Source organism: Streptopelia decaocto (assembly GCF_964273445.1).
Source record: "Streptopelia decaocto genome assembly, chromosome: 4".
Classification (NCBI taxonomy): domain Eukaryota; kingdom Metazoa; phylum Chordata; class Aves; order Columbiformes; family Columbidae; genus Streptopelia; species Streptopelia decaocto.
Window position 1 is genome coordinate 43,809,674 of NC_138658.1, and position 26,712 is coordinate 43,836,385.

The following is a 26,712-nucleotide window of genomic DNA, read 5'->3' on the forward strand; positions in this document are numbered from 1 at the left end:
TCGCTTCTGCTGCCCTTCCGATGCCCGGCACTCGTTTCCTGAGGCGGTGGCTCATCCTTCGCTCCGCCCGCCGGCGCCTCCCGTGACCCGAGGCTGCTCCCGGTTGTGCTGCCCGTGGCTGCGAGCGGCGACTGGGGAGACGTGCCCGACACCGGGTCAGAGCCCGGCAACGCAGCGGAGACCTCCTGCAGCCGGGCTGCGCCGGGGAGGAGCGGCTGGCCTGGGCCGCCGAGGCGCCGCGCTGAGAGTCGCCCTCCCGCCGCCTCGCAGGCTGCCAGCCCGGGCGCAGGATGACCCCGACGCAGTGGGACTTCCCAGTGGAGCTGTGCTGCCGGCCTATGGCGTTTGTCACCCTCACCGGCCTGGACGTGGTGTACAACGCCGTGCACAGGGCCGTGTGGGACGCCTTCTGCGCCAACCGCAGGGCCGACCGTGTCCCCATCTCCTTCAAAGTGCTGCCCGGCGACCACGAGTACCCCAAGTGCAGGACCAAGGTACCCAGCGGCCTGTGCCCCGGCTGCGCCCCGCCTTGGCGGGCCCGGCCCCTCGCGGGATTCCGGCCTCTGCCCGTGTGTCAGGAGCCGGCGGCAGGCCCGAGGGGCGGGATGCGGGAGAGGGTGCAGGGGAAGGGCTGTAGCGAGAGGCTGCGCTGATTTACCCGGGTCGCAGGCAGCTGAGCAGCAGTCGCGCTGCTCAGCTCTCGGCTGGAGCTCTGCTGCCTCCCCCGCGCTGTTGGAGGGGAAGCCCGAGAACTTGAAGTGTACGAAAAGCTGTCAGGGCTAAGGGAGAGCCACTGGCGTTGTGGCGGAGTGGTATAGATGCACAGGAAACGACGGCGCCTTAGTTCATTAGTGAGAAGCAGAGAAAGCAAATATATATTTTTTTAAGTACTTGCTGTTCGTTTATTCAGCATTAAGGTGTGCTTGTAAAATCTGAGCTTTGATGAAACCCAAAGTTTAACTCTGCAGAAACTATATATTTGAAATTGGTGTATTTTGAAAAAAAAAAACGTAAAGCTTTTAGGCAAGTGAAATGCAGTAGAAATAATACTTTTGCTCTAATTGCTGCTTTCTAATCACAGTTAAGAAGTAATGTCAATGGGCAATGACATGGTTCTGTGATGCTGGCAAGGAACAAGAATGCTGTTTTCTCCTGGCTCTGTTTGAGAGCCCCCTTTTAAATAAACCTGATTTTTCATGAAAGTGTGCAAAACATGCTTCTGAACTTGACCTTTTTCTCCCGAGTACCTGGTATCTGCTGTTCTTTGTTACTGCTATCTCAGGCATCAGGCTCCGATGCTAGGCAATTGGGTGTATGTCTTGATAGGAATCAAAGGCTTGAGGGGAATAATGGTAAAGATGACAAACATCTGCAAGTGGCAAGAATGTAGAGGAGATTCCCTTTCTGCTATACTAAGAGGCCAGTAAATGGATTTGGTATCTTGCTTTAATAACCTCAATATTTTCAGAGAACATCCTATGAATGGTATATTCCAAAAGGAATACTGAAGACTGGTTGGATGAACAAACACCTGAATTTGGTTCCAGCACTTGTGGTGGTGTTCTATGAACTAGACTGGGATGAGCCACAGTGGAAAGAAAAACAGTCGGAATGTGCTACTCGAGTTGAAATTGTCAGGTAGGGTTTTTTCACTTGGTTCATAATGTGCTACAAGCTAATGGAAGGTGTGAGTTGCAGAATCCTTTTTGAATTCTAAGATATATAACTATTATTCTTTTCCTGAACACAAGAGGAACTTGAACTTTGCTTTTTAATGTACAACTGACAGCAAATAAACTTCTTTTTAAGAGGTTTCCTTGTAAAAGACATTTAAGTAAAAATAGCCCCTGAAATTTTGCTTACTAAGCTGAGCACAATTATTCTGTTCCATCTGAACAGCTCACCATTCTCTGAATGGCTGTCGTGGTTTAATTGCAGCCATCAACTAAGCACCACGTAGCTGCTCACTCACTCTCCCCAGGCTGGGATGGAGGAAAGACTCGGAAGAGTAAAAGTGAGAAAACTTATGAGTTGAGATAAAGACAGTTTAATAAGTAAAGCAAAAGCTCCTCACATAAGAAAACCAAAGAATTAATTCACCACTTCCCATGGGCAGGCAGGTGTCAAGCCATCCCCAGGAAAGCAGGACTCAATTGTGTTTAACAGCTACTTGGGAAGACAAAATGCTGTAACTCTGAATGTCTTCCCCTGCCTCCTTCCCTCAGCTTTATATATTGAGCATGATGTCATATGGCATGAAATATCCCTTTGGCCAGCTGGGATCAGCTGTCCAGGTTGTATCTTGTCCCAACCTTCTGTGCACTCCCCATGTGCTCGTTGGCAGGCCAGTGTGAGGAGCTGAAAAGTCCTTGACTGCTTAGTAACAACTAAAACATCAGTGTGTTATCAACATTATTCTCATCCTAAATCCAAGACACAGCACCATACAGCTACTAGCCAAAAAATTAACTCTATCCCATCCAAAACCAGGACAATGATACAGCATGTTGTTCTGTTTGGTTTTATTTCTTATATAGCATTATTTCAATGCTTGCATCTAGACAGAAATCTCATTTTTTTCTGATTATTCAGAAGTTAGAAGTGAAACCTTGACACTATGCTGTGTTGGTTTTATTTTAGGCAAAGTTTGCAGGGAAGAAATACGAAAGTCGCTGTGGTCTTGATTCAGAAAAAAACACCGTTACCTCCAGGTACTAGAAAACTCTGTGCATGTTTGCAGTGATCTCACTTTTCAGAAGGCCTGATGGACTGAGCTGGCTATTATTTGTCACATTATCTGCAGTTCTTAGTATAATGTCATCTACATACATTAAATGCATTGTGGCTGCAGGAAGGTATACAGAGAGGAAGAGTGCTCAGGGCAGTTGACCTTAACATTTGTTACTTTCATCCTTGACTATTTCTTATGTCCAGGTCTGTGTTTTGATACACAGTATCAAAAATTATTTGCCGGTGTGACACACCTCCTTACAGGCGAGTGACATTTTACACCTTACTTGAGATTAAAAAAGCTTTAAAAGCAATGAAAACTTAAAGAAAAGGGTATTTAGTACCTACAGAAGCCATTGAACTCTGTTTTAATCGATACAATTCTGGAGTCAATTGGATCTGTGAAATGTGATATGTTTTAATGTATGTTTCTGTAGAGCTGCTGCTTCAGCTGTAGCTGCATACTTTCTAGTGTCTGGCAAACTTTTTTTTTTTTTCTTTTCCCCCCTCTACCTGCTATACATACTTGTCTGGATGCTATTGCATTTTTCAAGACAAAGGATATTTAATTCCGTGTGACAGAGGAACAACTTAAGTCATACTTATAGGTTGTTGCTAGCTAAGCCATTCCTAGAAAGTTTCTGCAATGTTTTCTACTGGGTGAACTGCATAGTGCTCTGAAAGAAGAATGGATGTGATCGTAGTTTTATCTGTATTAGATGTTTCCATACCTTCTACTTGTCAAGCTTTTAGAACTAGTTTGACATTGCAGCACCTCATACTGCTTACTTGTGCTTTCCTTGACTTTACTAGGGGAAGATGTTATTGCATCGGAGAGGGCAGCAGCTTTATGTAATGCCTGTGACCTTTCTGGAAAGTCTCTCTTTGTACTTCCACACACTGATCATCTTGTTGGTTATATTATAAGGTAAGTGACTGTGAAACATTGTTTTGCTCTGTGTGCTAATGGAGATGTCAAGAGAGTTGGTAGGTGGGGATGACTGCTGTGTGACACGCTGCTTGTAGACCAGCAGTGGATGTATTGTCTGTTTGCTGGAATCCTTCAGATTGTTCTGCAACCTGATGAATTCCACACAGGTCCCATTTTTGTGTGAGGCTGAGTAGTGACTATTGGAGATGGTGCTTTTGAAGAAACATTATTAGATATCCCAAGACATTCCCTTCCTCAAGTCAGGTAGAGGCAAAGTGGGCTTTTCTGCCTCTACACTGGTTTGGGCCTTGCTGGTTTGAAATAATTTTTCCTACATAGCTTTCATTAAGTGTAACTCTGTGTTAGCAGGTCTTTATTTTTGCACCCCCGTTACTTCTTGTCTGTATAGATATCTCTCTGTTTATTCTAAGTGGCATTTATATGGTTGCAAATATTGTGTCTTTCTCATTTTTTTTACATTTCTTATGCTTCCCGTTTTAATATTTACAGGGAACATAGCTTCAAATAAATTATGAAGGCCTTTCAAAACAGAACAGGGAAAGGAAGACAGTCTTGTGTAGACCTAAAAAGGAGGGCTCAAACTAAGGCAAATCATGGTTTATTAAAATTAGTTTTAATTTTTCCAGATATGTTCAGGGAGAGGAGGAGTCGTGGTCTGAAAGTCTAATTCTTCCTTCTCTCACCCTCGTATTTATATATAAACAATAAAGTTCTCAACATAAATCAGTGCTGTTATTGTATCTGTGCTGCTCTTAAACAATTACTAAAATTGAACAAAATAAAGTAACTGTTACTTCTAGGTTTTCATGTTTTACTCAGTGGCAAAGAGGGAATGTTCGCTGCATGTTAACTAGTGTAAGCTTTTGCAAACTGTTGCATTTTGATATGAGATTTGCAACTGTCTCCAAGTTTATGAAAGTGAGGCTATATCTTTAGGGATTATTAGCTCTTCATGCACATTAAAAAATGTTTGAGCATATAAACATGTCAAAATTCCTGGTATTAATATTTTTGGTTTGATATTTTTAATTAAGATTTTGTAGCAGTAAAAGAGAATTTTTTTTTTAACCTTTTGGACTGGCTTGTCTTTTCTCATACATCCACAATACACTGCTAAATTAAGTATGATAGGTAGACTTAATTTATCTTGTCTACCTTTTGTGACTGAGCTCATAGTTAACAATTGCTGTCTATTGGTCTGTCTTGTTTTCATCACCATTCTCTGTGTGGTGAGCAGAACACAGATTGTCATCTGCCGTAGTCAAAATCTGCAAGTGATCCTTTCTTGGCAGAGTAACAGAATTCATCCTTTATTCCCTGTGTGTTTCAGTGCTATAGAATGTATTCCTCTCCTGGATTCTGGTCTTGTTCTAGTTGATGTTACTCCTCATGATTTGATCATACAGCATATGCTTCTCAGGTCCTCCTCAGACTCATACTGTATTCAGTGTTCTGGGCCACTGTCTTTCTCTTCTCCCTCTATGACTTGCCTTGGGCTATTTATCTTGCAAATACAAGTTCGACTGTTACCTCTGCAACCCAGGTAGCTGTTGATGTTTGGACAGAATGATGAAACCCTGTCTGGGCTCTCATAATTTTATTTACTGCTATTTTTTCCTTCCCAGTCCTTCCCCCACAGTCCAGCAAATAAGATCCTGACCTGCTCAGACTTATCCCAGGAGCCTCTGCAAAATTTGCTTGTTTTGAATGAGGCATCTCCTCACTTTCTGTTGCTTTGCAAAAGCCTAACAGCTTATCCTCAGACTTTTTCATGTTAAATACTAGAGATTGCTGTGTGAGTAATCAATTCACCAGGCTCTTGAATGTACTTGTTCTTTGTGCTCTCCCTGTTTAAGGCTTTGTGTGAAGATCTTTTGTCTGCAAACTCTTACCCTGTGTGGTAACTTGAAGAGTTTAGTAAAACCTCAAGTTTCTTTTGCCAGCCTTAAAATAAGCATGATTAAAAGTTACTTTTTCTGAAGTTCTTAGATTCTTTGTATGTGGGAAAAACTTAGTGAAACTTATGAGCAACTTTGTTGCAGGTTGGAAAATGCTTTCTATGAGCATGCACAAACTTACTATTACACAGAAATACGAAGAGTTAAATCTCATAAGGAGTTCTTGAACAAAACCACTCATCAGGTAATATTACCCTGTTTCTGAAATACTGTGCAAGTTATAGTGCATGCTAAAACATGAAAATAAGGGTTGTTTGTTTAAACATTTTTTATTCCCTCCCCTTAAGGTTTGAAATGCCTTCTCTCAGTATAAAAAGTAAAACTAGTTTTAATTTCTGCAATTCTGATTTTGGTTTTGTTTTTATATTTGTCTTCCTTACATCTTCCCTAGAGAAAGAGCACGTAGGAAGAGCCATAGCCCACAAATGAAGTTCTCTGAAATTTTCTATATGGGTTAACCTGTTTGAATATAGTTTTTTAACAAGTTGTGGGAAGTGCTTCCCTTAGAAGCTCAGAACTTAAACTTGCCCTTGATTTGGCTTTTAGCTTTTGCTTTTTAAGTTGTTAAATATCTGCTCAGACACACAACGTTCTGTTACAGTTGCTAGCTTCCTTCCCTTGGAAACTGGGATCCAAGTGTTGAACCCCAGACCAACAATCAACACTAGTGTAGAGATTTTTGGGGTGTTACAAAGCCTCTCCTCTGTTCCAGAGTGAAAGGCTTAGAATAGATTAAATCTGTTGAAAGATCACAGCTGTGTCATGGTGGCAGAGAGAACTATTAGGAAACAGTTGCATAATCAGTTTTTCAGGTCTCCTGGTATATTATGTAAACCTCTGAAATTATCACCTGTGTCTGTTTTGTACGTAACAGGTATGTTCAGGTGTTTGTGAATGATGTACACTGGTTGTGTCTTGCAGCTTTTATTTGTTAGACACCAGTTCAAAATAGCATTCTTCAGTGAGCTGAAACAGGATACACAGAATGCTCTCAAGTAAGACTCATGTAATCTTCTCCCATCTTTTCTATCCCAAATTACTGCTAAGACATAGACTATGATAAATATTTTCTTGAATGCAAACTTATTTAAACATGTATGTAAGGAGTGAGTTCTTCACTGTGAAGAACACTCTGATTGGAACGCTGTTTTCTGCTGTCAGCAATCCTGTCCTTAAATTCTATTATCTTAGATGATTTAACTCTAATTTAAATATTTCTGCTTAGAAATTACAGAACTGCCTATAATCTTGTGCATGAATTGAGGGCTCATGAAACAAACATGCTGGAAATCAAGACCATGGCAGGATTTATAAACTACAAGGTAACAAGTGTACTTCTAATCTTAGGCAACCTTTACTTAAAAAGAAAACAAAAAAACCTCCACAAAAATGTTGATGCATCTTTAAATGTTGATGCGTAAAGTTTTATGGATGAGAAATGGCTATCAGCAGAATACCAGTTGCACTCAGACTTGCAAAGACTTCTGAGATCCACACAAAAGAAGGATCCTTAGCTGAAGTTTGGGAGTATCTTGAAGGACTCGCATTCATTTGAAATGCAGTCAGCTGAAATACTAGACTTACTCTAACTCTCGCTCTGTGCAGCAAGAATGAATACAAGGTTTGCGTGTTCCTTGAATACTTTGTCTTCTTGCAAAACTTAAGCCAATATAGTTCAGTTCCTGCTGTTAGGAAGAAGAAAGTAACTCTTTAAGAATCAGGCATACTTTTGTGGTCTTTTGAGGGCTTTTAGGTAAAACAAAACCATCACACCGTTCACAACAGTCGTGGAGTTGGACTCCATCAAATTCCATTTGCAGACTGCAGGCTTCAAATATAATGATCTCCCTAATGGCTCTGCAGTTCCATCTTGAGTTTGGCTGTGAGCTACGAAATCTTCCATTGATGATTTGAGGGAGAAAGGGAAGAAAAATAACATTAGATAGAATAGAGGACCATGTGGTTTCAGGTGTAGTACATTATGGTTTACATCTGTTTTTCTCCCTCTTTTCTGTGCTATTTGAGCTCTTCAGAAATATGTAAAAATTGTTTGTTTGGGTTTTTTGCAGGTGGCTTTTTTTTTTTTTTTAACCTAATCCTTAGCAGCCTACCAAAGTTATTTTTCCTCTTATTTTCATTTTTTCTAGATCTGTCGCCTCTGTTTTCAGCATAATACTCCACTGGATGCAATTGCTCAGTTCAGGAAACATATTGACTTGTGCAAGAAAAAAATAGGAAGCGCAGAACTGGCTTTTGAGCATGCTGCCTGGATGTCTAAACAGTATGTTTTTGCCTAGTAATGTTTCTGTTCCAATTCTTATACTACCTTATGCAGTTCACTGTTTTACTTGTCTAGGCAAGACACAAATTCTGAGCTCTTTGTCTAAGAAAGAGAGACACTAGATCATAAAAGCTATATGCTGCCATGCCATTTTGCATAGATTATTGACCACTTTTCTCTGGGCATGAGCAGGGTATGACATAAATACAGCCACAGAACTTAGATGCAAATGTCCAGAGAAGTATGTGTCTTAAGACTAACCAGAATTTTTGATTGAAATGTACCTTTCAGTTCAAATTATCATTCTGTATGTGATCTTGATGGCTTTTGGTTTTTTTTTGTTTTTGTTTTTTTTTTTTTTGTAATAGGTTTCAGGCTTTTGGTGACTTGTTTGATGAAGCTATTAAGCTTGGATTGACAGCAATTCAGACTCAGAATCCAGGTTTCTATTACCAGCAGGCAGCCTACTATGCGCAGGAACGGAAACAACTAGCAAGTATGCTTTGTAACCATGATGTAAGTTGGGAAGGGATGCCTCTCGCAAGTAACCTGGCTAATAGTAAACTGGCTAATGTTTTAATCTCAGATGATAGTGGAATATGTGTAAATGAAATCCAAGGGAAAGATATGTGCTTTTGCGATGCTTACAACATTACAAGGATTTGTTATGTATTGGAAAGGTTGCTCCAGAACAAATGCATTGGTGTTTTTTTAATTACAAATAATTCTGATGTGTTTTAAAAATACTTGTAAAAATAATATACTTTCTACATCTTTGGATGCTTGAAAACTTGTTGTTTTATTTTCCAAGTGTATTTCCCTATACATACACTGTATCTAGTGACTTACAGGAAGCAGAGAAACAACAGCATTGGTATTGCAATGCTGAGGGGTGGGTTGTTGCTGATTTGGGGTTTTTTGACACTTGCCTGGCAGAAAGGGTTCCATGGAAAATGGATCTCTGCAGTTGATTAGACGTACATGATAACAGTATATAGCTGCTCTCCAGCTGACATGTCCTTATTATTTTAAAATGTCTGTGTTCCTATTGGTGCTATTTATTTGTTGTTCTTGGATTATCTTGTTAGGAACCAGTTTTTTAAAGGATTATCCAGTTATTCTTTAACAGTAGTTGAGACAAAGGAAGGTGAATGAGGTAGGATGTCAGACTGAATTAATGAGAAGCATTTAAATGGCTGGTAGTACTAAAGTACTATTTTTATACAGGTGGCTGGAAAGGTCATATGTTTTAAAGCAAATTTCTTCTTTTATGTGCATGTTTATCAGAGCATCAGATCACCTTTAATGCTTTAAAATTAAACACAAACCCTTTTTTTATGACTGCATTTGTTGAATTTACAGTCCTCTGTGATATATCCCAATCCTGACCCACTGGAAACGCAAACTGGAGTGCTTGACTTCTATGGACAAAGACCATGGCGGCAGGGAATATTAAGTACGTTTCTGTGTCTTGTGTCTGTGACATTCAGACAAACTTCTTTAATTGTTGATCCTACCAGCTGACTGGTTATCAGCAGGTAATCCCTTTTCCATAGAGCCAGATGCAAGTCAGGGACCTCGCTCTCTTGTTAGTTGGTGGTACAACTTAAATCAAGTGTCAACGGGAAGTGCAGGAAGTGTGTTTGATCTCTATAACAGATAGAAAAAGGAACCTCAGGTTTATGCAGGATCAGGTATTCAGCAAAGATGCATGGGCCATACTGAAGCTCTGCTGCTGCTTTGTTTCAATTGCTGCTGAAGCTGCCTGTAACCTGTGTGCTGCAGGAATCCTGAAACATTTCTGAAAAATATTTTTGGATTTTCAAATAGATTGAGAGGATGCAATGACTAGATTTTAATCTAAGAAAGAAATTTGTGGTTTTTCCTATTAAGGAGGGTGTTTTCTCAGAAATTCAGACTTCGAATGTGCAGCTTTGAGCTATGTATGAGTATACATGTGGTTCTGAGATCTTCATTGACTGTAGCTTTACTTCCCTTTCTCATTCTCCATTTGGTCTCCTGTTCTTTCTTCTCTGTACATCCTTTGGGCTTTGCTGCTTTATGACTGCCGTCTTTTAAAGACTTTATTTCATTTGCTGTGAATACGATGCTGTGTAACCTGTTTTATTTTCAAGTGTTACTGTTTTAGAATTAGTTAGAATCTACTGCTAAGGTTGAACAGTTTAAGATGAAGAGAAACTTTACCTGCTAATATATTCAGACTTTTTGGTTCCATCAAGAGTTTCTATTCTTTTAAAACCCTGTACAGTTCCTCAAATGTTGGTGTTCTCTACTTCTAGAGAAACATAAGCTTGAATCCTTACATCAGATCAGATAAGAAAAGGGATGCAAATTTCTTAACTTATGTGCTTTAAATGTTAACAGATGCAGCCTGAAGACTAGGTCGTCTTACTGTAGTTTGCTATTTTTGGACAGCTTCAGATAACTTATTTTAAATGAGAGGCAAGATATTTGTTCTAGAATTTCCCTTCTAGAACACAGAGGGTGGATGGGTTCTTAAAGCAATATATCTGTCTCCTAGGCGAAAGAATGTTTGAGAGTTTGAGTGTGCTTGAGTTGAAGCTTGTGTTACACATATCTTACCACATAAATAGACCTTTGGGTCTGGACAAAATTCTAATTTCATGGATTTTTCACTGTCTTATGCAGGCTTTGATCTTTCTGATCCTGAAAAAGAGAAGGTGGGGATTTTATGCCTACAGTTGAAAGAGAGAAATGTCCTTCACTCTGTAAGTTTTACTCTACACACACAAAAAAAAAGAAAAAAATCTGTTTTCTAACATTATCCTAATGTTTGCATATATAATGATAACAGTAATGGTTTTATCTGTTAGGAGCTAATAATCACTTTGTTGAGTAATGCTGTCGCACAGTTCAAGAAATACAAATGTCCAAGAATGAAAAGTCATTTGAGTGAGTATAGACAATCAGATGCATTTTTAAAAATAAATTTTGCGGAGACTTTTGGTATTGATCTGATACTTTTTTTTTTTTTTTTTTTTTTTTTTTTAAGTGGTTCAAATGGGAGAAGAATATTACTATGCTAAAGATTATGCCAAAGCTTTGAAGTGAGTATCATCCATGATTGCTTCTTTCACATACTATTCTTCTCACTAAGACCCCATGTCTTACTGCTATGGAATAATGTTGAAAGCTCATCTAAAATGCGCATAGTACCTGGATTTGATTGAAGCGTGAGCCTTGGAGTCTATGAACTCCACTTTTATCAAAGAAAGCAAAATGGCTGTGATGAGTCAGTTATTAGAGTAGAAAAACTTCCTGCTGTAAGATGTTGTGGTGATTTGCCTTATTGGACAAGTTTATTTATGTAAAATTTCGATTACTTATTTATTTTCAGCTCGGTGATTGTGTGCCGTCTTTCTCTCTCCCCCAGAAGCTGTTTCTGAAACTTGACTGCTACTGCAATGAGAATATAGTTACATTTAATTGCAGACTTCATAGTTACAAGATTTAAAAAATACAGAAATGTAACTGAATTTCATTTTGTTTATATGCCAGGGAATTAGCAAAAGGAATTATTTTATTGGTGCAGTTTTCTACTATTAATGACTACAGAGGTAGGAAAGCTTAGTGCTGAGGTACAGCTACCATATTTTCTGAAGGATGTGTCTTATGCTTAGTTTTTTAACTTTGTATTTTTAAGGGGAAACAGAATCAAGCTCATGTTCAGTAGGAGTCCCACAACATTTTCATTAATTAGGTTTCAAAGATCACATGTTGTAAAGTGAGTATGTTTGAGGTAGGACAGATGTGTTTACTGTTGTTACCAGCTCACTGGAACCTATGTGGAGGAGAAGATAGTTTAGGATAAGCAGATCAATTTGTATTAAGCCTAATTTTTGTACAAACAAACATTTCTTACTTAGGTTTCAGCAGATTTTTCTGAAGTAGGCAGAAACTCCTATCTTGAATAGTTAAACACAGTTTAAAAAAATCGCTTTGCTAATAATAGCAAACATTGTTTAGTATTAAAACCATATTAAGATGTGCAGTTTTGCTTGATAGAGATTAATATATTTAGTGTTTGTAGGTCTTTGAAGCTCTTGAAGGGAGCCAGGGGATAGGAGGTAGGAGGGAAAATAAATGTTGCAGCTTAAAGAACATTAAAATTCTTCGGTTTAGAAGGGGACTTTAGCATGGGGTTTTGGTTTTTCTCAAAACTTACCACATACTCAGTAGTAAAGCTTATTTGTAATGCAGTGCTGGACTAAGACTCTTCTGTCCAGTTGATGTTTTACTAGTTCTTTATGTGAAGGCAGGTGAGATTTCCTGTTGCCTTGTGAACATTGTTCTAACCTGAAATAGAAAATTCATGAAATAAATGTTTCTTTGCAGTGATTTCATGCTGTTTCCAATATATCATTGCCATATGTAAACAGTAGACTTGATTTGAATCTAGCATTTGTTTTAGTGAAGATGTTTTCTATTAATGGTACCAAATAAATGCAAGCTTCTAAAAATATTGGTGTGTATAACTTGTTTTTCTCAATTTACTGTGTTGCAGGCTCTTGGATTATGTTATGTGTGAATATCGCAGTGAAGGATGGTGGACTCTTCTCACTTCCATATTGACAACAGCTCTCAAATGTTCATATCTGATGGCCCAGCTAAAAGATTATATGACATACTCCTTAGAGCTACTGGGTAGAGGTATTCTTTTAAGAAATATACTCAACCTGTACAGAAAAATTAAAGTACATGTGTTTGGAAGCCTGACAAATCATTGTCAGACACAGTGCTTACAGTACTTCAAATTATTTGACTAGAAAATAACTGTATGCCTGTGCTGAATTGTTATTACCTTCTTTCATATGGTGGAAGTTGAATTTTCTTGCTCTTCTATTACAAAATTCATGGCATTCAAAAAGGTTGTGTCAGGCTATCTGAGGCACAGAGCTTTGTTTGAGACTGTTCAAATAATATCTCAGAAACTGAGCTGTGGGATGGGGGAACAACTGCAATATAGCTAAAGGGGAAAACCACTTTTCCTAGTAAGTAACAAAGCCAGCACCATTCTTGTGGACTCAAACTCCCAAAATGCTTCTCTGATTTCATATATATATATTTTTTTTTTTTTTTTACTAGAACTCTACTGATTAAATATGCATGTGGTATGTTTTAGGGCAAGAATGTGGTGGCTGCACAGTAAGAATGCAAGCACTCTGCTTCATGTAATGTCTGTTACTTGACATTGCAGAAATAATGCTTTTGTGCCCTAAATTGCTAACTAATACCACTGGTAGGGTAGGTGTGGTAAAAACGGGTTTGCATCTTCTGTTAGCCAGCCAGGCTACTCTGCTTTGTATTGAAGAATAGACAATGAGACAAACCCACCTTTCTTCGTCATTGAGAGAAGAATCCTTATTTTTATTAGTCCTTTTTTCTTCCTATCACCTTGTCTATATGTTGTTTGTACTATTATCTGAGCTTGCATCTTTGCATGTCCCAGAGTTTTGTTTTCCACTGTTTCTTTTGTTTTTAAACATAAATAATAAGATACAGACATTGTTCTCTTGGGGTTTTCCTCCAATAAATTATGAAATGGTTGTCTAACCAAAAATATTTTACTTGGCTCAAGTGGAAGTAGGAGGAAACACTTAAAATGGGGTAAATTCTGAAAACTGAATGAATCCTTCATTACTGGTAGATAGATATTAGAATTTTTTTCCCCAGAATGTGTTTTTGAAAGGTGAAATCTAAAGGAAAGATTTATTTTAAAGTGTGGGGTTTTTGGTGTTTGGTTTTGTTGTTTTTAAGACTTACTTCTGTCTTCTAATCTTTGGGTTTGTTCTGTTTGATAGCATCTACTCTAAAAGAAGATCAGAAATCACGAATAGAAAAAAATCTGATAAAAGTTTTAATGGTAAGTGGCAAAACTTGTAGTGCCCTTTTAAATAATCTGAAGAGTGGTCAGTGTTTGGTAATCTTCTTTTATTGTTGTAATCTTCTATCTGGATACAGAATGAAAGCCCTGATCCTGAACCTGATTGTGATGCTGCTGCTGTGAAAGCATCACAAAAATTGTGGGCTGACCGTGTTTCCTTGGCAGGCAGTAATGTTTTTACAATAGAAGTGCAAGACTTTATACCATTTGGTAAGTAAAAAATTTACACCAGATTATAAATTTCAATATAGTTATATCTTGAAAATAACTAATTAGGGAAAAAATAAAAGTGTATATCAAAGCCAACAACACTGAAACTTTTGTTTCATCATTGCACTCTTACTATCTAAGAAAGATAATAAGTCATGAGAGAAGCCAGTGATCTCTTGTCCCCAACATCTATTACTAAAGAAGAATCCTTTGACCATTGTGTTGGGGGGTGGGAAATGTCTGAATTTCCAGCTGAGGCTGCCTATGCCTTTAAACCCAGTAGAAGTAGTAAACCCTTGCTTTTTGAAAGACTTCTGCCATTCTGGTGTGCTTTGAAGTAGGGTTCTGTGGAAAAAAGGGTGTAACGTGAGCAAAGCAATACTCCTCATAGAAAGGGGGCATGAGTGAGTGTTACCTGCAGAAGAAGTGTATCCACATGTACAGGATTACTTTTTCTGCTGGGCATCTGCCTCGCCGCTCCACTGCAGAGGTTTTGGCCACGTCCTGAGAAGTGGCTTTCTGTGACAGCATTAGCAGCTGTATTTGTCCCACTTACATACAAACTGAAGTTTTAAAAGTATACACACAACAATCCTTACCACAATGATTTCAAGAGTGTGCTTCTGGAATTTAATGTTGTAGTTTGGTATGTTTAACACCTACTTCTTCTTTGGATTTTTATTTTTTTCAATTCCAGTGCAGTGCAAAGCAAAATTTCTTGCTCCTAGTTTTCATGTTGATGTTCCTGTGCAGTTTGATGTATACTTGAGAGCAGATTGTCCTCATCCTATCAGGTTTTCTAAGCTCTGCATCAGTTTCAATAATCAGGTAAACATGGTAACTATCTGTCTCTGATGTAGTAATAGAAGCTTATTATAATAATGGAATAATATCTATTTTAATTTATGTTTTAAAACACTATTTTCAAAAAATTACATTAATACTCTAAGTTAGAAATATGTTTTTCTTTTTGCGTTATCTATCACTTTTTGTGAGTATATTGATACTGGGTTAAAACTCCCAAATACCATTTGATTACTTTGTCTATTACATATGTGTTTTTCTATGGAGCTCTGTAAAGTTTCAGAATTATCATTTTAATGTCTCTTAATGTTATTACATTAATGAATAAAATGGATATCTTGTGTCAAAGAATTGTGTTGTAATTACTTGTTAAGTAACCTCTGTAGTTTGAAAAGTAGCAAGAACCCATATAGTTTAATCCAGTAACACAGAGTCTTAACATTTGCTATACTGCTATTACTCTCTAAAGGTGTCTTAAGTCTGGATTTATCAACTTTTTTTTCACTGTTCCTCCACTGTAGGATTACAACCAGTACTGTGTCGTAGAAGAAGCCTATCAAAAAGGTGATATTCTAGAACAGTCATCACAAGGAACAATGTGCTTAGTCCCTGGCAAAACAAGGAAGTTCACTTTCAAATTTGTTGCAAAAACAGAAGATGTAGGAAAGAAGATTGAGGTTTGTTAATTTGTTTTACACCTTTCTTATTGATGCTTACAAAGAACATAAACTACAAAGCTGCCTCTAATCTGACACCAGTTACTAATGTCACTGCAGTTCCAAATATTTGCATTTTTGAAACTAAGTACCAAAAATGAGAGTAAAATTTTATTGTCAATACCAAAGCAAAAAATTATCACAGAAACTTAAGTATTGCTTCAAGTGTTGTGTGGTTGTTGTGGTGGTTTTGTGGGGGGGTTTTTTGTTTGTGTAGCTTTTGGAGCTGGGAGGGGCAGTCATTGTGGGTTTTTTTGTTGGTTGGTTGTTTTTTTCTAATGGGCAAGGGATGGTATAGCACTATGGGAGGGCACGAAACTACAGGATACTACACTGCACACACATGAGCACAGACACTTTTCCCACCACTCTTTCCTTAAATGAAATCCTGGAGTGGTGGAGTATCTTCTGCCTGCAAAGCTGCCGGAAGCTTTTTGGTCATATAAAGGCACCATAAAGATATGGATGTTGGAGAACTCTATTGTTACGGGAGGTCGTCTGAAGACAAAGTTATCAGTATGTGTTATCAAATTTGTGTCTGTCAGATCACATCTGTGGATTTGATCCTGGGAAGCGAATCTGGCCGCTGTGTGATCCTGAACTGGCGTGGAGGAGGTGGAGATGCTGCATCGTCTCAAGAAGCATTGCAGGCAGCACGTTCCTTCAGGCGAAGACCTAAGCTTCCAGATAATGAAGTGCACTGGGACAGTTTGACTATTCAGGCAAGCACTATGTGAGTAAAAACTTGAAAATATCTAGGATATAACATTCTGAGTCTCCTGCGAAGTCCTGATCACTCTGCCTAAAAGAAGAAGAAAGACTTGTTGGCACTTCTTTAATATGAAATTTTAATATGTCTTTGCTTAACTGGGAATAAGACATGTACTATCTTAATTCTTTGGGACTTTTGAGACTCTGGATAGCTAGAAGTACAGAAAAAGCTTGCATGGATCTCTGAGCATACCAACTATGCTTTAGTTCTCCCCTTCACCTAACTTCGCTAGATAGACTTTTCCTGTATTTTTGTGCAAACTAGGAGGTGTTATTGTTCTCTTACAAAAGCCAGCACACAAAGAATCCCAAAGAAGCTATATTGGAAAATAATTATTAATGAATAGGGTAACACTAATTTAAATATATTCAAAAGAATTAAATCTGATGGCTGTTGGTGGGGGTGCTTTTTTCTTTCCTGTCAGAACATCTGAACCATTAATGCTTATTACTGGGGTTCCAAACTGGTTTTACAGAGTTTTTCCATCATGCTGCTTTTCAGGAATCTCACATCTCCTAGTTGTCAGAACCCTCTTAAACAATAGGCTGTTTTAATCTCCTTTAAACTGGTCTTAAAAACTTGTTACATAAGAAACATACAATAACAGAGTCTTTTCTCTTAAAGGATTATTTCTAGAGTGCCAAACATTTCTGTTCAGCTCCGTCATGAACCTCCTGCCCTGACTAATGAAATGTATTGTTTGGTCGTGACAGTCCAGTCACATGAGGAGACAGTGGCCAAAGATGTTAAGCTTACAGCAGGCTTAAAGCCAGGTATTTGGGGTTATTTTATTTTAATCCAGCAGTCCGCTAATTGATGCAATGCAGAGAAATATAGTAAAAATGAAGGTTAGGAATGATGAGGTACTTGTGGCAAGATTTAACAGGCTCGTTCAGTTATGGTTATTTTATGGTTATTTTAACCCCTGCTTTTCAGTAGTGTTTATGTGGGTATTTTCAAAAGATAAGCCTATATAATTTTGAAAGAAAAAATGGAGGCTTTTGTATTCCTTCCTAACCTTTTATTTAATTTGCTCATAACTAAATTTTTCTTTTCCCAAGACACAGATCTTTTTCTTGCTGAGGTGAAAAGGTTATCCAGTGCTAGATAAATGTTTTCTTATTATAGTCTGTGGGTTTTCTCTCCCACTCACCCCTGCTTTTTTCTTCCTCCATGGACAATGTGGTTTAGTTTTTAAGCCACTTGAAATTTGGGGAGCAGTGGAGAACTGAGAAGGTATTCCTTTGAATGAAAAGGAAAAAATGCCAACATTGTATGTTTAAGTCGTTGTTAGTGGTATATAGTTATTGCTGACAGTTTTTAATATGTGAAGGCAAATGTTACAGTTGGTACATTTATTTGTAGCAATTATCCTAAAATGTAAAGATATTTTTAAGCCACCAACATATAGGATGCAGTATGTGCTATGTACTCTGAAATATAACCACATTCCCTATACACTTGTATGGTTCATTAAAGTTAGTGGAGTGTTCTTGAAACTTATTTAATTAGATGTTTGAGCTTGGGTCCAAAAGCAGTGTTTAATCATTGGTCTTATTGGCCCCTTGCTCCTTGATCTTGATTCTTAACACAATATGCAAGATCAATGTGGGCTTGCTGATTACATTAAAAGAACAATTGAAATTTGACATTTCATTTATAGGGAAGGTAATATATTTTACACAGTGGCAACTCTCTGGTGAGATGTAGCTTGTTTTGCTTGAAAATTATCCCACATGATTGCATTCTTCTAGTCAACCTCTAACTGAAGAATGGTGTCATTTAACATCTATACTTTTCTTTTTATGTATTTTAAACACAGATTTGGAAGAAAAAAATTTAAAAGATGTAAAATCATTAAGCTGCGCTCTTGAAAACAGAGGAATCGCAGAGCAGTGAAACTTCCTTTTTATTTCATATAGAGTACCAAGAAAAACTTGGATCACATAATCATGTTGTGTTTTGTATATGGTAGGGAATATCTAGATATGACTTCTGATTTTTGAGATTTTTTTTTTTTCTCTAGTCTAAATGAATGGATCACATCCTGCAAGGTTTTTATTCCATCGAAGATAGAAAACTTAATGTGTTGTCAAATCTACCCTCTGTTGGTACTTTTGAAAGCTTCTGTCAACCAAATGAACAATGTTAATTCTTCATGCATTGCTTTTTTGAGATTAATGTCTTATTATTTTTAGTTATTGTATTCATGCTTCAGTGATGTAAGCCTGTGTGGATATTAAGACTGTTTTTAATCCTAGGGCAAGATGCCAACCTGACTCAGAAAACTCAGGTGACTCTTCATGGAGCAGATGCTTGTGATGACTCCTTTCCTGCACTGCTTCCTGATATCCCTGTAGGAGACCTGCAACCAGGGGAAAAGGTGAAGGCTTAAAACCTTAAGAAAACAGTGATCAACTAATAAAAGACTCTCATAGAAGGACCTATATTTACTTTCAGATATCTGAACCGATAAATGAAATACTTATGGCATATTTTACCTATTGTTTACTTGTAGTTTAGCATTTCTTTAGCTAGATCCCCTTTTGGACTAAAGTTGGGAATAAAGTGTATTCTGGGATTGTTGATACAGCTAGGAGATAAAAAGTAAAATAAGGAGGCTAATCTCAACTGTTAATTAAATGCACTGCCTAATGGACAGTAGCTAATAATAGCCAGCAAGTGTGATTCAACATGGTAGAGGATGAAATATGCAGATGTTGCACCAAAATGAAATTGTGACTAGTAAATTAGAGGTTGGGCATATCGTATATTACACAGTAATGGTTCTTTTCTTGTACTGTTAAGTAACAGACAAGCATCAGTATTGAAGCAACTGGAGCTGGGCTACTCTGATTAAAGTCATTCACTGTGTGATTAAGATCATGCACTATAGGAGATTCTTTATGGTCACAATAATACATATTCTACTATCACCCTCTTGGACTAAGTAAGCTGATTAACAAGTTTTGGACATCCATATGCCTAATTAATGTAATGTAGATACAGCTTGTCTCATACTGTCTCCTTTATTTTGCAGCTGGAAAAACCAATATATATTCGTTGTGGAACAGTCGGTGCAAGAATGTTTCTGGTTTATGTTTCTTACTTAATCAACACTGTTGTCGAGGGGAAAGAAATCCTCTGCAAGTGTCACCGGGTAGGATGTAAAGATGTGCCAACTGCTGGAGCTACATCATGAAATGCAAGAAATATTTTCAGTCTAAAGGCTGTGATTCCAAGCCTCTTAGAAGCCTTTCTAGTAGACAGAAAAAATTCAAAATCAGCAGTATGGTAGGCTAATTTAGAATGAGCAGTTTCATAAGTATAATCAGAAGAAAAGTTTCCTATATTTATTCTTAAATATCTTAAGAGACATTTTGCCTTGGGGATGACTTGGTTAAATTGGTGATTAAAAGTAACTTTACATGAGTAAAAGTAACTTTACATGAGGTCTTAAACTGAATATCACTTTTCTTCCCCTTCTTCTTCCCACCCTTTCATTACCTATACAGGATGAAACTGTAACCATAGAAACAGTATTTCCCTTTGACGTTGCTGTCAAATTTGTCTCCACAAAGGTATGTGTTTGAAAAGTTGATATTTTGGAATTGCACGACTTTCAATAGTTGCACCCTGTTTAGTTAGCAATAGCCAGATCTTGTGTGTCTTGACAGCTGGAGCACTTGGACAGAGTATTTGCAGATATACCATTTCTCCTGATGACAGACATCCTGAGTGCCTCTCCTTGGCCCATCACCATTGTAACCAGTCAGCTACAACTGTCAGCTTCCATGACCCCAGTAGATCAGCTGGAATCTTATGTGGAGAATGGTGAGTTCTCTTAAATTATTCTCTCTGTCAGTAGGATACATTTACATAAGTTGGAAGTAAGGAAGGGGGATATTTTAAACAGCATTTGCTTATCAGTCTCTAAATAGAAATCTGCTTGATGCTCTAGTTGGTTGCCAGAACTCAACTTAGACAGCAGTATGCTTCAAAATGTGGTTCTGCTTCACTCATCAAGTAAATAGACGTGATTGGTAAATGGTGCCCAAAAATCTAAATATAACAAATGTAAGAGAAAGCACATGAAGGTACTTCTGATATGTAACTTCTTAGGTATCCATATGAAAAGATACTCAGTATTTCCAATGTGTATGGACTGCATATATTTCCTGGAATGCAAACGTTTTACCACATAGTAGGGGCAGCATCCAAAGGCTAAACTGATCCATGTCCATGAAACAAAAAAATATGAAGCTAGACAGGGTAGGCTATTAAAAAAAAAAAAATAGAAGCAAGGAACTTTTTAATATATTAACACAGTTTAAAAGCTTGTTACTTAAATGTAAAAAAGAAATTAGCTTAGTGAACTCTTAAAGACTGAGATCTGTGTGTTAGCTTTAGAGTCAATTAAATTGGGTGCTTAGCAATAGAGCTAATTGAAAATCTTCCAACAAAACATCATCTTTGCATTTGCTTAGTCAGAAATGTGAAAACATACATTTGATCAAAACTTGGAATACAAATGGGGCACTCTGGATGGCTGCCTGATTATGGGGCAGCTGCCCACCTGGGTAATCTTGGTGGTCAAAATCTCACCCTAGAGCCTTTCATAGATTCAAGGGTTACCTGGCAAAATCAATTGTTTCCCAGGTTCTTTAATCTTCAAACTGTAAGATTTTATCTTCAGCTCTGGCACATTGTGCTTCATGGCTTCCAGCTGATGCTCCTAAAGAGCTGTCAGGAGGTACGAACCCCCTCAGGTAGCAGCTATTCAGCTGCCTAGACTTTAGTTGGTATCCCTGCCTCCCCCCCCACCCGCTTTCTAAGACTTAATAAAGATTAATTATTGTTTTGAATGACTGAAACTTCTATTTTTTTAACAGTGTTTGAAAAACAAACAAACAAACAAAAAAACAACCAACCCAAAACCAACCAACCAAACCAAAACACTCTCCAAGTGAAAAGGTTGTGAGGTTTTGTGGTTTTTCTTGTTTTGGTTTTGTGTGTTTTTGGTTTTTTTACTTGAATGAACTTTGAAGTTGAAAATTCAAAGCCAGTAGATTTTTCTTATGTTCAATCTCTTCCCCACCTCTCATCCATTTGGTTGGGAGAAGAGAAATGTACATATTCATTTTAAAGCATGAGACATGCTGATGTTTTGGAATTTGTTGTGAAAGAGAAGTGTAGAATTTGAATCAGCGTTATTTTGCTTTTTTTTTCTGCTTATGAAATCTAAATTTGTAATGGCTTGTTCTGTGTAGACATGAAAGACCTCATGATGCTGTTCAGAAAGTAAATTGTCATATGTTTGTATATGTCACCCTTTTATATATTCAGATACTTCACAATCTTTATTGAATTTATTTCTTATAGGTGCAGTTTGCAAAGCACTTCAAGGCCTTTACAGCTGAACATTTGTGTTTGTGTAATATTGGACTTTTAGGCTTGGTGGCTTCTGCAGTAATGGCTTGTGCTTTGATTTTAAACAAAATCTTGCTGATAGTTGTTTTACAGACAGGTGAGAGTGCAAGTGAGTGCTTTTGCCTTCGATGCCCACCAGTTACGAATGCTAGTGGAGTGGCAACTGGATGTTATGTCATTTCCTGGAAGAGGTGAGCATCTCTTCGCCTAGATGGGGAGAGGAAACAAACTTGGTTTTAGGCATGATGGTGGGGTGGTATGTATGGTTTTTATTTATTTATTTATTTATTGACTCTTCCTGTAGCAAGTGCTGTCTAGACTTTGGACCTTACTAATTATACTGCTTAGCTTGCTAGACTTTTGAATAAATATTTATTTAACTTAAGAGATACATATTATGCGGTTACAGTTTTAACATTCTGTGAAGCTGGCTTCTTGGCTTCTTGGTAAGATATTAGATCACTTTCAAAGCTGTTTTGTCACCTTCCATTCCCTGATTTCTCCAGTCATGAAATATTTTACTTGAGAAGCCAAATCAAAGGAATAGTTTTGCAGTAGAGGAAACAAACAAATTTCTGAAACGGGAAAGCTGACTGTTTTTCTACCCTAGATGGGTGGGTTTATGTATTCACTCCTTTTTCCAAGTCAAATGTTTAGGTATATCTTTCTTCTAGTTTCCTTTTTTTAGTTTTAGAGCTGTTTAGCACACTTACTTGCCTTTTACTTTTATCTCCATGCCATGGCACTTTTTTGCTCGCTTCTAACAATACAATATAAGGATTTGGGTTTTTTCTGTCCACGACTACAATGATTTTAATTTAGTCACATATAAATGATGTTCTTTTGGTGTACTCATTTGGTACTTTGTTGTATAACTTTCAACACAGTTTGCATTTGTCTTTTTTTTTTCCTGCAGAAGTTCACCTGTGGAAAGTGTACCTGTCGTTAGTACAGTCATCACTCTCCCGCATGTGATTGTAGAGAGCATTCCCCTCCATGTTAATGCAGGTAATAGTAATTTGGTAATATACATGTCCCTGTTAGAATTCTAAGAACCTCTGCAGTTTTACAGCATCCAGACCTTGCATTTCAGCAAAAGACTGAAAAATGGTGCTGGATATTATGGGGCTAGTGGAAAAATCTGTACTGTTGCTTAGACTGGCCCCAGCCTTGCCCCCTTTCCCCTATAAAATTCAAGGGAAGATCTAGAAGGTTATTATCGTTACAAAAGTGCATTCACTTAAGCTGTCGGTGGATCGACCTGTGTTTTGTGGCAGCAGAGAGGCCAGAGTTACCTCTGCTGATGGCACCTTCCCAGTAGGTTTGTCTAGATGCCTATGGCAAGAATTGTTCCATCCACCCACACCCTGGCTGCCTCCCAGAGAAGAAATAGCCTGGAGAAAGAGAGCTGCTCGCGGGCAGGTGAACTGTTTCTCTTGTAGCGCTTCGCCTGCACAATACCAGAGGGGGAGTGGAGAGCTCACTGAACACACAGAATTCCTATGCATTCCCCAGTTTGGTTTCACTTGTACTGAGATTCTTCCACCGTCCTTTTCTGTTACATTTTGAAGGAGCTTCCTGGCAGTATCTGATAAGGTTTTGGTAAGCTGAAAATACCCAGTATTAACCAAAGTGATTTCTAGTTAGCATTCCTGGACAATGTGTTAATAGTTGAGGGTTTTGTTACTAGATGTTGAGGTAGTGTTATTGAAAAGTTGTAATAAAGTTGTGTTCTGCTCTGTAATATCTAACTTTTTTTTTCCTGAGAAATCTTGTCAGAAATGCTTTAGATGCCCAGTTATTCTATCTTTTTCTTCAAACTTTACACTGCTGTTTGTGATAGACTTATTTTTTACATATGGAACTTTAAAATGTCTTCTGTGTTACTTTTTTTTCCCAAAGATCTGCCATCATTTGGTCGAGTCCGAGAATCCCTACCTGTCAGATATCACCTGCAAAATAAGACTAACTTAGTCCAGGATGTGGAGGTGTCCGTGGAACCCAGTGATGCCTTTATGTTCTCTGGCCTTAAACAGGTACAAAATTGTCACATTTACTCATCTTACCAACTTATAATGCATTGATTGGATGTACGCTGATGTACAGAGAGGACAAACTCATTGTTTTTTAGATGTTTAAAGTATGATAAACTCTGTCTGGAAGAATGCACGGATGCAGACTCCATTTAAAGAAAAGTTAAATGGAAACCTGACTAGGAGCCGTTTGTCATGTTGTTTATGGGCAACATGGTGTTTCAGTGTAGATGTAATAGTTTAACTAGAATAGGAAAATAGTTAAATTTTTTTCCAACTCCAGAAAGTGAAGAGTGTATAAATACAAAGTAAATGGAAGACTGTTCTTGGTCACAGAACTTACTTATGTTTGGCTTTTTCTTTTCTTTTCTAAGATCCGATTAAGAATCCTTCCTGGCACACAGCAGGAAATGTTGTATAACTTCTATCCTCTGATGGCTGGATATCAGCAGTTACCATCTCTTCATGTGAATTTGCTGCGATTCCCAAATTTCACTAGTCAGCTGCTCAGACGATTCATACCGACACACATTTTTGTGAAGGTAAGGCTGTGAGAAGTGCCTTGTGTTTAAAGGCTCGCTGTGGGGCTGCTCATTTTTTGGGGACTACCATTCCAGCTCTGTTCAAAGCTGAGTGTTTCTAAGCAGATTAAAATGGCCAGCTTGTAACAGAGATACTTGCTTTGAAAGTCTTGGTTTGTGCAGTAGTGGCATTAACCAAACTTCTTAAAAAATGTGTTTAAGTACATTACAATTAGATGAACTAGCTAAATGTGCTTAGCCTGTCCCTGAAATTCCATGTTTTACTCTGTAAAATAAGTTTTAAAGTTGTCTGTATTTTGAGTACAATGGAGTGAGCTAAATGTAATGAAATACTTTATTAACATAAGTTGTAGCACTCCTGAAAAAAAGTGTTTGAGCAACCTGTATGTGACTGGGTTCTGAAACACTGCAGCATCGCACATCTCCCTGAATATATTTGAAAAACACATCCTCTCAGTGAATCTCTCAGTCTATATTTTTTTAAGTGATCTGACTGAAGACAATTAAGTCATTTCCTGAAAAGTACATCACAGGTTCTTTTGACTTTTTGAGAATAATTTAAATCCACTTGCCCAAAACAATGCTTTCTCATTCCACTGCAGCTGTTTCCACAATATTGCATTCACTTTTTAGTCAGTCTCTTAGCAAGCAAGGAGCCTGAAGAGTTTGTTTATATGACTTGAGATGGACTTGTTCAGACATCTGTAATCCAGTTTCCAGGAAACAGGCCTGGCATTCTTGCAGTTTTCTTATAGCCAAAAGAGATAGGCAGAGCTTACTTTTTATGTATGCTGTCAATCAGTGGCTCTTCTAGATTGGTTGTCAAGATGTCCTCCTAAGTCAATACAAACAGTTTTTTTCCTCAAAAGCATGTAGTTCCCAATGCTCCTGTGGAGCCTCTCAGGCTTCAGAATTCTTTATTTTTGCTTTGGAGTTGTCAGGACCTCAAAAAAACTTATCATAAAGATGCCTTTTCATTAAACCTTCCTCCTTGCTTTCTCCCATCTCTAGTGATTCTACACAAAATTCCTCCAAGAAACTGTCGGTCTCATTCCTGTTTCATGCAGTCATAGTTATCCGCTTTTTATGTGGCAGTAATGCTGGGAACCCTGATCAGCCAGACCTTGTGCTAAGCCGTCCAAGTGTGTACGGGGATGCTCTTGGTGTTTAACAGGGCAGTCAAGGAGCTGAGGCCTCTACCAAGTACTCACTTGGCCAATCTGAAATTTCAGTTGGATGGTGTTCTCTGTGTTTGTAGGCTTAATGCCACACTTGTGTGCTACAGCTGCATTGAAAAATACAGTGTATTGTAAAGCAAATTTCACAATGGCATTAGCCTTCTGTGTTTGTTCTTTGTGGTTGGTTTGTTTGTGTGGGTGTGTTTTGTTTTGTTTTTAATTCTCTATTTTCTTAAAGCCTCAGGGTCGTCAAGCAGATGATAACTCAATTGCAGCTGCATAATTTCAAGACCTGTACCTCTGCACTTCAAGAAAATGGGATGTTGCACAAAATATATAAAGCTCGCTTTGGAAAGGTGGCTTTGATCAAACCATGAGAATTAAATTTTATTTTCAAGTTACAACTCTTAGCAAAACTAATGTTGTAAAAAACCTAGTCTTTCTTTAGGAATAAACATATGGGGGAAAACTTGGTGCTTAATTTAACAGGAACATTCTTTTGAAGTTAACTTTGAATGTCAAACTCTTAAAAGTATTATTAAAGCATATTAAATATCTTGAGTATTTAAGTGAAGAAGTGCTAATTCATTTGACCAAAACCAAAAGATGTTTCCATAATTAACAGTAAGTTGAAGTTTCTACTTACTGAGATTTACAACACTGAAAACGATAATTCTTGACAGAAGTTTGTTTGGTGCCACTTGCGTTGAGGGTAGAACAGGGTGTGCAGGAGCACAGTAAACTACAGATGGTTACATTGTGCTGTTGGAATTGAGCATCTCACTGTTGTTTTTTTTTAAAACCATCGATCTAAAAGGCATTATTTCTTCTGGGTAAGCCATACATGCAAATCTGAATTCAGCAACAGCTAGCCTAATGAACAGAGAGATTCATTCGGAACATCTGGACTATCCAGCCTGAAGTTAATATGATTTGGGATTATTTTTACACACACAGCTTCCAGATGAAAGGTATGTCTTGGTAGTCTCCTGTGTGAATGGATGTCCTACTGTTGTACAGCTCTGGATGAACTAGTGTTTAAAATACAGTAAATCATGTATATAAAAAATGCATTGTGAAAACTTCAGTTGTTTAACTTTCTAAACAATTACATTTTGATTGCTTGGGAAATACCTTATTTATTGTCAAAGTGGAGTTCTAATAAACAGCTTGTAACAGA

The 26,712-nt window shown here is 37.8% G+C and overlaps 1 protein-coding gene across 2 annotated transcripts; it reads left to right on the forward strand.

Moving 5' to 3' along the window:
- Positions 1 to 51: 51 nt before the first annotated feature.
- Positions 52 to 26,712, forward strand: TRAPPC11 (trafficking protein particle complex subunit 11). 2 transcript variants are annotated; one of them, XM_082051113.1, is made up of 29 exons: positions 54 to 494; positions 1,469 to 1,638; positions 2,641 to 2,711; positions 3,544 to 3,658; positions 5,725 to 5,824; positions 6,562 to 6,635; positions 6,866 to 6,962; positions 7,788 to 7,921; positions 8,290 to 8,437; positions 9,284 to 9,377; positions 10,592 to 10,671; positions 10,777 to 10,855; positions 10,956 to 11,010; positions 12,468 to 12,613; positions 13,765 to 13,826; positions 13,925 to 14,057; positions 14,755 to 14,885; positions 15,383 to 15,538; positions 16,123 to 16,310; positions 16,974 to 17,122; positions 18,611 to 18,732; positions 19,390 to 19,509; positions 19,865 to 19,930; positions 20,027 to 20,183; positions 21,862 to 21,970; positions 22,696 to 22,787; positions 23,682 to 23,815; positions 24,187 to 24,354; positions 25,771 to 26,712. In XM_082051113.1, exons 1-29 carry the CDS (start codon positions 291 to 293, stop codon positions 25,813 to 25,815), a joined length of 3,399 nt encoding a protein of 1,132 aa, XP_081907239.1. In that variant the 5' UTR covers positions 54 to 290; the 3' UTR covers positions 25,816 to 26,712. The 2 variants fall into 2 exon arrangements, 1 of the variants encoding a protein (XP_081907239.1); XR_014183910.1 differs by lacking the exons at positions 23,682 to 23,815; positions 24,187 to 24,354; positions 25,771 to 26,712 and having other exon boundaries at positions 52 to 494; positions 21,873 to 21,970; positions 22,696 to 22,723.